This window comes from Aplidium turbinatum, chromosome 8, assembly GCF_918807975.1.
Source record: "Aplidium turbinatum chromosome 8, kaAplTurb1.1, whole genome shotgun sequence".
NCBI lineage: Eukaryota > Metazoa > Chordata > Ascidiacea > Aplousobranchia > Polyclinidae > Aplidium > Aplidium turbinatum.
The window spans coordinates 8,541,845-8,558,943 of record NC_137479.1 but is presented as its reverse complement, the minus strand read 5'-3'; the positions used below and the strand labels follow the sequence as shown (position 1 = coordinate 8,558,943).

The 17,099-nt window shown below is 37.2% G+C and overlaps 1 protein-coding gene across 1 annotated transcript in view; it reads left to right on the top strand.

The window, feature by feature from the left end:
- Window positions 1-17,099, top strand: part of LOC145775720 (DBH-like monooxygenase protein 1) — a 47,876-nt gene that overhangs the window by 13,802 nt on the left and 16,975 nt on the right. The window contains exons 4-9 of the mRNA XM_082587078.1: window positions 2,587-2,674; window positions 4,995-5,167; window positions 5,603-5,677; window positions 10,442-10,543; window positions 11,767-11,866; window positions 11,970-12,145. Of these exons, the coding sequence (XP_082443204.1) occupies window positions 2,587-2,674; window positions 4,995-5,167; window positions 5,603-5,677; window positions 10,442-10,543; window positions 11,767-11,866; window positions 11,970-12,145 (714 nt within the window). The remainder of the gene's footprint in view (window positions 1-2,586; window positions 2,675-4,994; window positions 5,168-5,602; window positions 5,678-10,441; window positions 10,544-11,766; window positions 11,867-11,969; window positions 12,146-17,099) is intronic.

Sequence of the window (17,099 nt, the reverse complement as noted above, 5' to 3'; positions counted from 1 at the left end):
TTTTGATATAGAATCCTTAACTATTAATTCTAATGGCTAATAGTTCGCTGAATGGCCCGTTTCGGGGAGTCCGATTCGGAGAGTCCGATTCGGAGAGTTCCCTGTTCGGAGACAGCCTTTTTCGGAGAGTTTCCTATTCGGAGATTTTTTGAAAATTATCAGGTACCGTAGCCTAATTTTATCATTGCCGCTTTTACGTCGTTTTAACGCCGCTAAGCGTTCAAACCGTGCAGAAAAAAATAGAAGTAAAATGTTTGAACAATTAAATGAAAATTCGTCGGTACCGTAGCCTAATTATCATTGCCGCTTTTACATCGCTTTAACGTCGCTAAACGTTCAAATCGTGCAGAAAAAAATAGAAAATGTTTGAACAATTAAATGAAAATTCGTCGGTACCGTAGCCTAATTATCATTGCCGCTTTTACATCGTTTTAACGTCGCTAAACGTTCAAATCGTGCAGAAAAAATAGAAATAAATTGTTTGAACAGTTAAATGAAAATTCGTCGGTACCGTAGCCTAATTTTATCATTGTCGCTTTTACATCGTTTTAACGTCGCTAAACGTTCAAACCGTGCAGAAAAAAATAGAAGTAAAATGTTTGAACAATTAAATGAAAATTCGTCGGTACCGTAGCCTAATTATCATTGCCGCTTTTACATCGCTTTAACGTCGCTAAACGTTCAAATCGTGCAGAAAAAAATAGAAAAATGTTTGAACAATTAAATGAAAATTCGTCGGTACCGTAGCCTAATTATCATTGCCGCTTTTACATCGCTTTAACGTCGCTAAACGTTCAAATCGTGCAGAAAAAAATAGAAAATGTTTGAACAATTAAATGAAAATTTGTCGGTACTGTAGCCTAATTATCATTGCCGCTTTTACATCGTTTTAACGTCGCTAAACGTTGAAATCGTGCAGAAAAAAATAGTCGAAGCTTTAGATGAGTGGGGTTTAAACCTAACCATTGAGATTTTAAGACTAAAAAGCGAATTAAATTTAATTTTGAACTATTAATGTTTGCTCAGATAAAATTGACATGTATCCTGCGTCGCCTTCTGCATGCAAACTTAGAATATATTAGAATCCCCAACTATTACAAAATTTTAAATCCAACGACGCCTTCTGTTTATTTACAGTAGAGAATTTTATATTTTATTCCACAATATCGTTTCTTTTACAGTTGAAATTCTCGAAGCTTTAGATGAGTGGGGTTTAGACCTAACCACTGAGATCTTAAATCATATTTATGACACCGGAAAGACCCTAGTGATATGGTACGTTCCATATTCATAACTTTACCAAAGAAAACCGGAGCAACAGAATGCTCACTCCACAGAGCAATTAGCCTTGTGAATCATCTAACAAACATCTTACTCCGAATCATGATGATGAGATTGAGACCAAAATTACAATCGGAAATTTCAACAGCACAGTTTTTATTTGTTCCAGACAAAGAGACCACAAAAGGAATTTTTACATTAAAAATGATAACAGAGAGATGTATGTCCGATTCTTCTGTTTATTTAGAGAATTTTGTATTTTATTCCACAATATCGTTTCTTTTGCATTCTTGCATTTTATGCCTTCCCAGACGGCAAAATCCGTCATTTTTACATTGATTCAACGTCTGCAGACGTTCAAATCAATGTAAAAATGACGAATTTTGTTGTCTGGGTTTGTTCAAAATATGTGTTTTACATCAAAACAACAGTTTTCATGATTAACAATAGGGGTTAATGAAATAAAGTCTCAGCGAAAACGCGTCAACTAAAAAAAGACAGTTGCCAAATTGCGTTTGCTATAAAAGATGAAGTTAAAACCTAAGTGGCAGTTTAGAATAAACCTGGGTTTCGGCGTTACATGACCTGGAATTCCTTTGGTTAGTTCCTTCGTTACGTTCCTTCGTTCGACCCTCTCAGCTGTAGGCCACACATTTGTTGATCCAAACTACCGGTAATCCATGATTTATTTATTTTGTAACATCTTCTTTTTTTTATTTTCCCTTCATATCTTAAATTTTTCTGAAGGTGTTGCGGCGTGCCAAATTTCTTTCAACTCAATCACTTACCGGTACTTCGGTCACAAGCACGTTTTACCGTTCGCGTTTTGTCGCTTCTACCTATGCTATGTTGACGTGTATTGTTTTTGATATGATGGTCACAAATAAAAACAATTCAACTGAACTGACATGACGAATTTTCATTTAATTGTTCAAACATTTTTCTATTTTTTTCTGCACGATTTGAACGTTTAGCGACGTTAAAACGATGTAAAAGCGGCAATGATAATTAGGCTACGGTTCCCGATAATTTTCAAAAAAAATTTCAAAAAATCTCCGAATAGGGAACTCTCCGAAAAAGGCTGTCTCCGAATAGGGAACTCTCCGAATCGGACTCTCCGAATAGTAGCAGACCCAATAGTTCGGTAGCGCATATATGGTCTTATGAAAATAGTCATGCACTGTCCGGAATTTTGCTTTTTCAAATATGGTAACCCTAGAATAGGGATATAGTACTTTTCTATAGGCTACTGAGGAAAGTGCGAGACAGGTATAGTTTGTACAAATGCAATTTTATTTTTTGCAGGCAGACACAATGAGGATGATATACGCTTATGATGACGATGATCAAAATCAGGAAGGAAATTTTAACAAGCATACTTTCCAACACAGAGGTGAGCTGGTCTTCGTAGAAGAAAACCCAACTATGTATTATTGTATAGGCTACCAGCCCACCACAATGGTGGTTTGAAAAGTCCACATATATTAAGTGCCGAGATTAGTAGATTTTTAGTTTTTTTTTAGCTTGCAGAGCTCTCGGAAAAACGAGCAAATCGCCGCACAAAGTAAAATTGTTTTGGCAAATTTTACTTTGCAGCTTGATTGAAGCGATACACGCGTACAGCGAAGCTGACACACGCTTAGTGTATAATTATTCTGTCGGGAACAAATATAATTGAAGAGATGTTAATTATTTCCCAAATCGGGCACTAAACTTAGAATTCAAGGTTCATAGTGAAATATTTTGTAATATATGTTGATGAAAACATCAGTAACCTTTGTTGTGAAATTCCTGATTCTTCTGATTTGGGTGTGTTTAATTGATCTTGCGTGCTCTGTGCACAGTCGACATGTTGGCTTCTGCCGTGAGTGACTCGCGGAGCACTTGTTCACATTTCTCTGTCCACTTTTCAGTTGTGTTGTGAGGGTTGTAAAGAGTTTAGATGTTTACTTTATGTTTAGCAATGTTTTATAAAGCTTTTGTTATGGCAATCTTATTAAATAAATAAAATATGTCAACCTTGATGAAAAATTTGCAATCAACGAAACGAAATGGGTAAATACCGTACTATGAAGCAAGTCTGGCAACCTTTATCTGTGCTGACAAGAACGCCGGAACAACTACCTCAATGAAGGCTGCTGCTTATTTAGTAACAGAAAAGCTGCATCCATCATGAAAGTAACTACAAAGCGGCAATCCTTTATCATCTTACCTTGAACCAACATAGTATTATTTTACAAGGAATAAATCACTCACACATTGTTCCCGTTCATGATTAGCTGCGAGTGCGACACAAAAAGCGAACATCTCATGTCGCCCCACTTTGATGCGTGCGACTTGTAGTAACTTATCTGACTGGGACAACAACCTTGCGCGCACACCAACACAAGTCACCAACTAATGCTATGGGTTTATTACTTTTATTTATTGTCGATCTACAACAGTTAGCCTAAGGTCTTTTAGTGACAGGGCTCATTTTTTTCCTTTTATGTCAGATTTACGATGTCATCATATTATTACCCTACTTATTCTCACTGCATCATCCAAGAAAGAACACAATCGGTACCGTTTTAAAGGCTTCGGTTTGACCAGACCTGGAATCGATCTCAGTTCTACCAGCAGCAGAGCAGAAAACGAAACCACTCGGCCACTGAGCTAGTTACCACCAACCCTTGCACACACACTTTGTCCATTTATTTGCAAATACGCTGGCCTGGTGCCGCAATGCATACACGCATCTCATTAAGCAACCAATTCACGACGTGGATATTATGATGATGCTTACGGCCGGTGGCGTGCGCAGGGTTTTGATTTAAAAAAATTTGGCAATGCTCCGCCTTCAAGCGTGGACGTTGCTATAATCCCAGCCAGCAAATCAGTCTCTTTATATATTGATTCAACGTTTGCAGACGTTAAATCAATGTAAAAAAGACTGATTTACTGGCTGGGATAGTATCTGGACTGGAAGCTAAACGCTATGCCATTGCACGGCAAACAGGATTGCCATATTGGCTGGTTTGACGCCAAATTTTAGAAACTTGACGTTTTTTTAATACATTTTCAGATTAAAATATGGCACGGTCGCAAAACCTTAGGCTATGGTAGTAATCATGCTGTTGAGAAAATCAGCCAAAAATGTAATATTATGAAAAGCATTATCAAGATTTTGGAAAAGCTGCATTTCAAACCTGATGTTTTGTAAATATAGGCTGCTGCGCATTGATAAAACAGAGTTTTTTTAAACTATTTACAATGCTGAAACTTAAAAAAAGCCAAAAATATATCAAAATGCCAAAATCTAAGTAGCCTTCCAACGCATTAAAAAGCGCTAAAGTTCTAACATTTGGCTTTATAACTACCAATATGGCAATCCTGTTTGCCCTGCAAGATGAGGCATAACGTTTGGCTTCCAGTCCAAATGCTATTATAGCGACGTCCACGCTTCAAGCACATCCTTGAAGGTCACTGACAGTGCGCACGCACCAATTACAATGGTTTTGCATGCAAATGGCAAACAGGCGCAATATACTGTATAGCATTTACGTATATTTTTACACTTTTTATTAAAAAAATACTTTCTATTGATTTTTAACTGGTATATTTGTAATAAAATAAAGTACTGTATAGTTAAAATATCACTATCCATAATATGGTAGCCTAGTCCCTAAATGGTGATGGTGTGTTATAGGCTATTTGAATTATTTTTGTTTCAGGTACAAAATTCGTTTTTGTACTCGAACCACAACCCAATCTGGAATTCAAAGAAACTGACGTTTTGACTTTTGAAGCTCGTGCTAATGATTCAGCAATTCCAAATCAACCCACGTATTACAAGTGCACTTTAATCGAAATTCCTAAACTTAAAGGAAAGCATCATATGATCAGTGTGAGTTGCTCTTAAGCAATAAACAGTTTTTCTAAGATAACTTGCATCTATCCAAATTAGAAAGTCAATTCCATGCTTTACGAATCACTTTAAAAAGTTGCTCAAATCTGCAAAAATATTTTTTGAATTTGAAGGCCGGCATGGTTTTGAATGGTGATTTTGTTTTAAAAAAAGATGAGAGACTGATAATTTGCTTGATTGGCTAGTTGTTTGTTCATGTAGATTTGTGAGTTTTTTTGAGTTGAGTTAATGGATTTTGTATCTTGTGATTGTAACAACTCTAAAGCAATAGTCATCATTAACTGTCCAAACGGCAATATCCGTTATTTTTACATTGATTCAACGTCTGCAGAAGTTGAATCTGCATACAATGCAAAAATGACAGATTTTGCTGTTTGGATAACGCTTAAAATTTCTGTCTGTTATGATTTTCAGACAGAACGAATAATAGAAGAAAAATACAGATCTGTAGTTCATCATGTAACTGCATACGCCTGTATTGGCTTGGAGGTAGGATCCCATTACTACACGGACTTGTTTTCATGATTATATCACCACTATTTCATGAAAAGTTTTATCATCAATTTTCTTACATTAGCTGTCATAGTTATATATATTATTTAAATACTAAACGATAGTGTAGGCTACACTGTACATTTGTACAATCTTCCAAGGTGTCTAAAAACAAAGTAATGGATAGCTAAGCTTAAACTTAGAGAAAGGTACTCGAAAGTGTGAGGGATACCTCCATCTCACAAAGCTTGTAAATTCAGAAAGTAACCTAAAATTTGAAATAAGCTGTTTCGTTTTGTTTCAATGAGAAATTATTATTTGTGTTGACTTTCTTTCATTTTGAATAGAACTTTTTGCAAATATTTCATTTCGACAAAAAATTTGTTTTAAACATCTTTAGTAACCACGAAGCTGTAACTAGACTTGACAAAGCGTAGTATCAAATCCGTTATAACATTAATAAACGCATTAATTAAATCTCATTGATTCTGCGTAAACTTGCTCTTAGAAGAGTATTGATGAAAATTGGCTACCTTAAAGTGCCCCTGACAGGTTGGATCCAAGTATAGTAACTTTTTAAAGCACTTCCTTGCGCAGAATCATACTTAGCGAACTTTTTAACCTTAACCTCGTAGCTCGACTGGTTAGGGCGTAATTTACATCAAACGACGGCTCCGCAGCGCCACCACAGGCGAAACTCCATATTTCACTGCTCTGGGACGACTTTGTTGGTATTACGTCATTGTAAGTCGGCGTTCTTAGCGACGGATGAAACATACGTTTCCTAGATGTGATTGCTGGATCACAGTTTAGTCGGAGTTGGTACAAGCGGTTACTTTTTTCAAAGATCTGTTGTTTTTTACAGTTTAATAAAACTGTACTGGATACGTTCCTACAAAACCTAAAATATACTTGAAGTGAAAAATGAAGAAATTGTACGAATCATCATTCATATTTAATTCATCATCACTATTCATAATAAATAAAAGTTCTCTCTCTCTCTCATAATGTGCCCTCAGTACGTACATAGCAGAGTCTATACATGTAAAAGCCTAGTTTACCTGTACAAGGGCACGTTTTTGTAAACGTTGTTGTTTAGAAGTGCTGAAATCATCATCAGCAACTGGTTGCATCTTTGCTGTTATACTGCAGATGGTAGCCTATGGCAGATTCCTTCAAAATGTAAAGTTTGCTCAAGCCCATTTTTACTTGAGTGGTATTAACAAAATCATCTTCAGTGAAGTGAAGAGAACAGATATGACTAGTTTTGTATGGCCCATCCTACTTTCGAACACTTGAAGAAAACTTCTACCATTTTCTTCTCAGCACCTTGTTTTGTGGGAAAGCGTAAAAAGAAACCACACGGTCTTTGTCACTGACACTGTCACATATTTATTTATTATTTATTTGCGTCAGACAAAGCTGTCCACATCGAAAACAAAACAACGAAATACTGTAATACACAAACTGAAAATGCACAAAGATCACAGAGAGCCACCTTGGATGCCATCGGTTTAAAAGCTCACTAAATAGGCTATCTACTGTCACAAATTTACATATAATATAATGAGCGTTGGAAGAATTGAAAGCATTCAGAACGATAAAAATAATCAGATGACATCATGTCTGATATAAAGCGATTTGAGAAGTGTATGCAATCGGTTAATAAATGAAAACATGTTTTTTCCTCAATAAAGCATCAAACGTAGTTACATTATTCATTACTTGATATTCACGGGCACTGACCTAACGAGGCAAATTGTGCAATATTCTGAAAGAGTCATTGTAAGCAACACGTAATCGTTTTATACCAGAAGATCTAAACTTGTTCCACAACTGGGATAAGTAAAACGACATACAATAAGAACAAAATAAACTGTTTTTTACAGCGGGTGAGCATTTAGAAAAATTGAGATTTTGCATTATTTGCAGCACAGTACTGAGAGCGTACTTGCCTTGAAATATAATTTTCATCTGAGAACTATCAATAAATACACCCAGATATTTTACAGAGTCTGTGAACACAATTTCAGATTTACCTAGATGTAGCAGAGGAGCACGTAAAAGATAAAAGTTTTTTGGGGAGAATAACATACCAAATGACTTTTTAGAATTGAAAGTAATTTCATGTTCAACAGCATACTTGTGGCAAACATCTAACAAATTTTGTAAGCCACACAAACTAGGCGAGATGAAGCAAATGTCATCAGGAAACAATATGATTTAGACAAGAGTTGCCAACATAGCAACCAACTTTTGTTTTATTGAGATAAGAAAGCTGATCAATGTATACGGCAAAAAGATAGGGGCTTAACACCCCAACTTGTCAGACTCTGCTGGACACAGTAAATGATTGGCACAGGTGACCTTCCCACCTCACTTGCATGGTTTTTTTACTATAAAGGCACAAAGGTCACCAGTATTCCAATAAGCGAACAAAATAGATAGGCAGTAGGCACGTTACGTGTGATAAGCGTTTTAAACAATAAATGATGATTGACTTTGTCGAAGGCTTTTGAAGCATCCAAAAAGACAGAATATACAGGAGTGTCATGACTGATATAAGAGGACACTGGTTGTTTTAATAAAAAACACTCATTTCAGTACTATGACCAGACTTAAACCCAAATTGATTGTCACTGGTATTCCAGAAAGGCAATAGATGATTCACATAAAACGTTCAAACAGTTTTGAGATTACTGTGGCTAGAGCAATTACCTGGATCTTGAATGTCGCCATTCAAATTCTTTACAATCGGGACTAAGACAGTGTTCAAGCAAGAATTTGGTACAGTGCCATGACTAAGACACATATTAAAAAGTACACTAATATAAAAACAAATAATCAGCATAAACAATATGTTCAGCTGAAATTTTGTCAGCACCAGCAGCGCGGTTTATGGCAGTTTGACAAGCAAGGAACCAATTGTGTCCATGTTGCAAGAAAAGTTGTAATATTTATCCCTAGAAGAAATACATGAGTTAACAAATTCTTTTTCAGTGTTGGTTTTGCTAGAATTTAGCAAGGAGCTGTAATGATGTTTTCACATCTCAGCAATTGCTTCAGGACCTTGTGCTCCACCAACATTTACAGAAAGAGAACTCTTTTTGCAAGTAGACTTTTTTACTTTCTGCCAAAATGACTTATGTGAGCTGTCCAAGTTGAGTGCTGAGGCAAGCACATTTGCTCTATGTTGTTCAGAGGCATGATTACAACGGCGAAAGGCTTTTTTAAACTCCTTTCGTTTGCTCTGCATCAACTCATATAGGTAACCATTTCACTGTTTCCCATTTTTCACCTACATGATGTAACTTTCTCTGGCAGTAGCATGAGCTTGCTTAACATGATTATTCCAACCAGGAACAGAAAATATGTTACATTTCTTCTTTACACCAACAAAAATTTTATCAGAAGCTGCTTTGAGAGCATCAGTTATAATATTATAGAAAGAGTCTATTGAGGCAACATGAGAAGCATCTGAACAATGAGAATTATTGCACTTAATACTTTCAGTTGGCAAGGAAATTTGGGATAGATATTTTTAAATACAACAATACACATGAACAGCAATTTTTAAGCATTGCCTCAACCATAAATTAAAGGTAGCCTACTGTTTGTGAGATACTGTTGTTACACTGCAAATGGCTATAGCCAGATTAGGACAAATAAAAAAGTATCAAAATTGTAGCCCTATGAAACTGCAATTTCAATTGAATTGAGATGCTGTTTGATAAAAATAAACTCAACCTATTTGATCAAAACCTGGTAGTAATAGTAAGTTCACTTTTCTATTTCGGTAATTCTTAATTTGCACGTGCTTTAGACCAACAGAGCCCCACACATTCACGTTTTGCAGTAGCCGTACTATACCTAACCAAGTCACCAGTCACCACAAATTGTATCCTTCCAGCTTACAGTGACGTCACAGCGATGTTGCCGTTTTTATTTTCGCAATAGAATGAGTGTCAGATTCGCCGATGTCAACGAAAGTTTGCAAGCGTGTAACTTAGTAGCCTGTTGACATTTTTTACAATTTTCTGGTCAGGGAAGTTTGTTAGTGTCACCTTTTTGGTATCTTAGGTAAATTTCGCAAATTTATTTACCTGTCAGGGGCACTTTAAAGGCACACACCAAAAATTATTACAGCGAATGTCTCCCTCCTCTCACATCTGCCCATAAAAATAATAATTATATTAAATGAAACTAATAATAATTGAATAATTAATTAAAATAAAGTTATTAAAATAAAATATTTAAATAAAATTAATTAATCAATACTAACAATTATAAAATTAAATTAAACCAAGTTGTCGCGTTGGTTAGTCAGAGGTTGCGTACACATGCAGCAAAAATGCTCGTTGTTGGTGCTATTGTACCTTTTCTCTTATGCCATCACACATGACCATTGGAGGCGATGCAATGTTAGTATGTTACAGGTCCAACCACAGAAACTACCTTGCGTGAAAACAGCCATTTGGTTCTGAGCCATCTATAGGTCACCGAGTTAGTTTATACTGTATAACTTTTGTGCTTTTAGAAAACAGGTAACAAAATGTTCAAGTAATATCACCTTCAACAAATGAACATGAACCCTTGTGGATATAGAGGCCAAAACAGCAGAGTTTTGACCCTCACAATCCTACTTCGTTAAAAATCAAAATGCGACAAAGTCGAGTGGTCGCTTTATTGGTAAACAAATAAAAAATTACTCTAGATTAAGTTGCTTTAGCAGTTCCATGACATAATTTGTATTTTTGGCAGAATAGCACCATTAACGGCAACGGTGAACCATGTTTTCCCCACCCACATCCAGACTTTGAAAGTTGCCGTGAAGTGATTTTTAGTTGGGCTTCTGGAATCGAAGTTTGTATTTGCATTTGTAAATGTCTTTTGTTTGATTAACTTCAGCACTGTTGAGAATAACCCAGATAGCAAATCAGTCGTTGAATCAATACAAACGTTGAATTAATGTAAAAAATGATTTGCTGTCCAAGCAACTTGGTGAAAATTGTGAGCGGTGGGATGGCGCAGCGGGTAAGGCGCTCGTTTGGAATCACACAATCCTGGTTCGACTCCCGGTTCAAGGTGGTTGTTGAAAAACACAGCTCACCTCTACTCAGGGTGTAATAAATTAGGTGGGTATAGTTGCTGTAGGAAAGGCGGTCGAGAGAAAGGACCTGGCCTCCCTACTTTCGTTTGTGCCGATGGCTTAGTACAATGAAAACATTCTCTTCTCATTCCCCAATGCTACAAGCATGGGACTTACCTTTTAGTGAAAATTATTATAAAAGTTTTTTTCTTTGTCCGAGAATGAACATTTCACAAGTGTAGGCTAATTTAATAGGCCTATCCTTAAAATACCAACTTGCACCTCATTGACCAGAATCGTATTTATAATCTGTAGGTCGCTGCAGTAGATGGAGTGTTACGTGCAAGTGATATTGTGAGCGCTCGTTTCGAAATATTTTCAATAGAAACTAAATCGAGTAAATGCTTCGCCATCTGCAGCATGATCTATTCTATAGCTTTCAGGGTTGGGGTTAGGGAGGTTATAACTGTATTTTAATGACGTGGTTTCGATTCCCACCCTTGCCATTACTCTTTTTTCCTCTTTAATTACCAAACAGAGTTAAAAAAAAAGAATTAACTGAGTGCTAGTGCTAGAAGGGTTGCAATGACTGCAGTCAGCTGGTTTATAGCGAAAATTGTCATATGTTTAAAGCGTCTACCGGTCAAAACACTCCATTTACTACACATTTTTGTCAAAACACTCCATTCTGAACGGCGTCCCACAGATTACAAATAAGCTGACCAGGCTAGCCATACCATACAGAGGCCTATTAATTCTTTCTTTTTGTTTCTTCATCACATTTTTTCTGCAATTTCTAAGATTTCAGTTTATTTTTTCTGTTGCGAGGATTTGCTGTTGACGTGTTTCCAAGTCCTTTCGTTTTGTTTTTAGCTCATTTTATAATCTAAGAAGTAGCATAGCCTATAAGTATTATGGATCCATATAAGGTTGTTTATACTTTATTAGGCTACTCAGTTTGTATATTTACCTTGATGTGTGCTACGTTTTTCATCAGGTCATACCTCTTCCTGAAAATGCGGGCTACCCCTTTGGGGGACCAGACGGGTACAAATTCTTCAAACTCTCAGTTCATTATAATAATCCTGATTTAAAAGGTTAGCAGCTAATTCTTCAGTTGTCAGATCAGTCATTTTTTAGTTGATGTGCAATTGACTAAGCATGTCGTTAACTTACTGAGTTACCAATTGTATTCTTCAGTACAAAATATCAAAGACTCATCAGGATTGAGAATCTATTACACTCCAACATTAAGGAAGTATGACGCAGGAAAAATGAAAATTGGTCTGATGTCAAGTGCACTTCATTTGTTTATTCCTCCACGAACTGAGTCCTATAAAGTCGACTCCACATGCGATAGTGGTTGCTTTAAACATGTGAGTGGCCTATTGATTAGTCACGATTTCACGTGATACACAGTCAATAGTTTGGTTCAGGTTAAAGGCTTCTTATTCGACTTGGCAACTCATGTAAACGAAATTTTTATGTAAACTCATGTAAACGAAGGATTTTAGGAACAAAATGGTGGGAACAACTGGTCAATCTAATCAGAAAATGAAATTTCAAAATCTTGAAACAATTTTCATGTTCAGCAAACGTTTCAAAAATTAATTATTTTCATCCTCACCACCCGATTATCAATCGAATAAAAAAGGTCTTAATTTCCATTGCTTCTTGTTTTACATGATGGTGAAACTCCACTTTAGGCTAATGCAGCGGTTCTTAACCTTTTGCCTTGTCGGCACCACCTTGAAATTACCAATCAGTTCTCGCACCCCCTCCTAGGATTGGCTGAAAAGTAATGGTCGCCTACAGTTCGAAATTTTTGTTGAAACCTGGTAAATCAACTTTGCTTCTTACGTCATATTATAACAAACCTTGATAATTCAGCATCCCCGCACCGCCTAGGCACAGGTCTCGCACCCCTTAGTGGTGCGTGCACCCCTGGTTAAGAACCCCTGGGCAAAGGTGGGCAGTAACTAGTTAAAAAAGTAACTAGTTACATAACTAGTTACTTTTTGAGTAACTGTAACTTCGTTACTTTTTTGAAAAAGTAACGATAAGGGGTAACTAGCTACTATTTTATCATTTTTCCACAGTTACTTGATTTTCCAAACAAAAATAGGTCGTTTGTTTTTCAGTTAATGGCAGTTTTTTGTAGTGGTCAAATTATTTGTTTGGGAGAGATTATAGGCATTCGGCGACAAGAAGCGAGGTTGTGTACAGAAAGAAGCTGTGTAAACTGCGAGATAGGATTTTGCGGTGTACCAGCGACAGAAAAGAGGCCGCGTAAACTGCGAGGTAGGATTTCGCAGTGTTCTATAAGGATTGATGTCTGTGACGCCACAATCCTTTGTTTGTTCCCCCACTAAGCTGTCTGTTTTTAGAAATTTCAGCTTCTCCTTTTTTGTAAAGCGATTCTTTTTTTGTAGATTGTGATTTTATAGCTTTGAACACAGGTAGACGAGGTACAGTAGAACTTGGATAACTCGTCACCCCAGGGGAAACAGAAAAAGTGACGACCTACGCGAACTGACGACCAATGCAAACAGCTAAATTTTGCCATTGTTTCGCGTCGCATTAATTTCATGGTGCTCCGCGACCTAATTAAATGCGATAGTGGTAAAGTGAGACGAAGAGGAAAGCGAGAAAAGAATTTAATTACGGTACACAATAAAGTACAGTATATAGCCTACAGTCAGGCGCGGATCTCGAAGTTTTTTTCGGGGGGGGCCAAAAAATTTGAAAATCAATTAAAAAGAAAGAAAAAGATAAAGCACATATGAACAATAATGATACTACGACATATAGCCTAGATATGATATAAAATAGACATTAAACAGCCATTTTCATCAATTGTGAATGTTTAAAAAATAAATGTTACTTCAATAAAAATTGCTAAGCATGCAAAGTAAACTTGAAATCTGGTTACAACCCTGCATGGAGTATCCATGACCAACTGGATATATTTTATGTTTGCAGGCATACAGTATACGTAATTGATTGAAATTATAAAGAAGACTAAAAACTATAAAACAGGCATTCCAGTGGCGTGGCTAGAAATTTTGAAAGTTTTTTTTTTATGACGTCGGGCGGGCAAAGCCCGCCTGCGTGTTCGCCTAAGACGACACCCAGCAGCGGAGGTCTGGGGGGCCTACCCCAGAAAATTTTTAAAATTTACTTTAAATTTTGTGCATTCTGAGAGCATTTTCAACAAAAATGTAGGTATGAATATTCCTATAAAATGGTGCTGTCCGGTGGCATAACAAAAGGATAAGATCATGTTTTCTTCGGCATTTTTCAGAAATAAAGCTAAGTCTCTATGTTTTCTTGTTGCTAATTCCTGGCTGAGATATTTGAATGTTTGGTATTGGCAAAACTCGCTCATTTAATGCAGTTTCATTTAAAGTTAAGTAAACTTTGTTTTAGAGACATAAAGAGACTGAAAGCATCATTCTCAATATCGTGACGTCACACGCGTGCCAAAGGGGGGGGGGGGGGTTGAAACCCTCAACCCTCCCCCCTGGCTACGCCACTGGGCCATTCAGGGGTTTCAGATTGTTGCAACTGACGCCATTTGGTTCAGCGTTGGTTTCAGCTCCAACAAATGTTATTATTAAAATGTATTTGAAGTTGTATGAAAGAAAATAACGGAGTCTGATCGATGGATAATTTCAACCATAATAACAAAAACCTATCCCCCCGGGGTAAGTTAAGTCTGCCGTGGGACTAACATCAGCTGTTTAGAAGCATATCAAACCATTTGTTGCGGAAACATACAATTTCAACAATTCCTCACAAAATTTCGGGGGGGGCCCGGGCCCCCTGGCCCCCCCCCCATAAATCCGCGCCTGCCTACAGTAATAACACACTTAACAGCTTAACTGAAGAACACAGATATTTTTGACTGCGTTTTGCTTGCAAGTGTCTTGTCAACCAAGTAGTCATGCATTTTTGATAGTGAACTTGCGAATTCACCAATTCAGCGCTTCTCTTATCGGTAACAGAGCACGTGCGCGCGCACCCGCAATCGACCAGACCAACATACTCCACGCATGTGCGTCTGGCCCAATAGAGTGTGTGCGTGCACACGTCTTAGCACAGTAATTTCTTCTCGAAAGAGTCTGTAAATGCCACGTCAGCATTTGGGTGGATGACAACTTAGACGAATTTTATGTCCCAGGGGAAGAAAAACAGTGACGACATAATCGAACTGACGAATTATGCGATTGTAACGGTACACGATGACAGTCGGTACACGGTGACCACTTAACCGAACTTGATTGTGTACAAAAGATAGGCTTTCTGCCGGGACCTGGCAATCATTGATGACTTGGGCAAACTGACGAGTTTTCCGAAGACGAGTTATCCAAGTTCTACTGTAGTTAGTAGTCGAAAGTCAAAATGGATAAGTTTCTGTCTAAAGTATCTGAGACTGAAACAAACCCCACTAGTAATGCGACCAATATGCCAATCTCTGGACATTCTGCAATCAGAAGAGAAGGCATAGGCTATATGTGCATGACGAGGAAAAGACTATAAGAACTTCGAAACAGCAACAAGGTGGCTGTCTGCCTGCCATTACTACCCGATTGTTGAAATCTGTGGAAAACAGATTTGGCCATGTTTTTGATGATAGTGACTGCCAGTTAGCTGCTGCTTTTCACCCACAATTCCGACTTTCTTGGCTTTACAAGGGTGAAGAAATTAAGACGGCTCTACATCCCAAATTGTTAACCTATAACAGAACCACAGCAATTTCAACATCGACGATGCAGCAAGCAACAGCGACACTGATGTTGACTTTTTTGCTCTGTTATTTGAAAGCACAAAAAAAAAGGAAGCGAGTGCCGCAAAAATTTTAAATGAATTTTTCGAACGTAACCCAACAAAGGCGGTTACGTCTGATGCATTTCCCAATGACACCATGAGGCGTTTGTTCTTGCGATACAATACCCCTATCCCCTCCAGTGCTGCTGTTGAAAGACTGCTCTCCCTTGGGAAGGATATTTTGGAGCCAAAGCAAGCTGGACTTAGCGATCAACATTTTGAAATATTGATGTTTCTAAAAGGAAATTGATGTTGTGACTCTTCGTTCATTTTAGATATCCGTATAAAAATATTGATACGCCCTACTGCTTATCACGGAGTGTCCTGTGCATGTCGTTTTTTCGATTTTTTATTGTTTTATATTCGGTAGGCGGACATTTTGGTTTTGGAGTTAGATTATGGATTCTTAGAAGCATTATAGTATATGGACAGCTAGCAGAGTGGTCGCTGTTTTATAGTTAGGCAACAGCTACGAACAAAGTATCATCTTGCCCTTTATCATGTATTTTTCAACTTGTACTTCATGGAAAGAAGAGTAGTTGTAGATCAGTACTCATATGCATCTATTTTCTTTGAAAAGTAACTGTAACTAGTAACTGTAACTAGTTACTTTTTAAAAAACTGTAACTGAAACTAGTTACTTTTTGAGCGAAGTAACTGTAACTGTAACTCAGTTACTTTAAAAGTAACTAGTGCCCACCACTGCCCCTGGGCTAATGTTTCAAGTTGATGATTGAACCTAATCAAAGTTTGCATAGCTTAAGGTGCGTCTACACGAGAAAGTGTTCTTGCTTAGAAATTCTTGCTTAAGCTAGTTTTTAAGCTCGTTTCGTCTACTCTACACACACAATCTCGAAAGAAGATTTTGCTTGCTTGAACCGCGGTCACGTGAGTATTTCAACTGCAATGACGTCACGTTTCAAAAAGTTCGCGCCAAAGCAAGAAGTAAACCAACTGTTCTCAACTAGTCGGAGTGAGCTGGCACTTTGAGTTGTTGCAACTTGCAGTCATTCAATGATGGCTTTCAAATGTTAACGTGTATTATTTTTGTTGTGATGGTCATGGTCAGAAATAAAAGCAACTGAACTTGTGTAAAAAATGCTGCAAAATGATAAGGTTGCAAACACGCAATTTACTTCAGAAAGAAGTATTCAGACACCTTAGTGAAGTTAAAAAGTTAGAAACAGGTGTGGCCAGAGAACACTGGGTGCATCAAATACAAAACAACAACTGCAAACTTCCCAGTTGCTTGACTAGCAGCCAATGCTGCCACAGCAAATTCAGAAAAAGCTCAAAATATAAGAAAAAACAGCACAAGATTTGGATACAACAGCATAAGATTGCAAAATTGAACCTTTGCGAAATTGCGACCCATTTTGTACCCATTTTGTGCCAATTTGAAGAATAACATGACTCTGAAATCAACAGTTTAGAGAAGATACATGCTTAGTAGGCTAATCACTGTTCCCTTTCTATTCGTGGTCTTTAATTTAGTTTAGT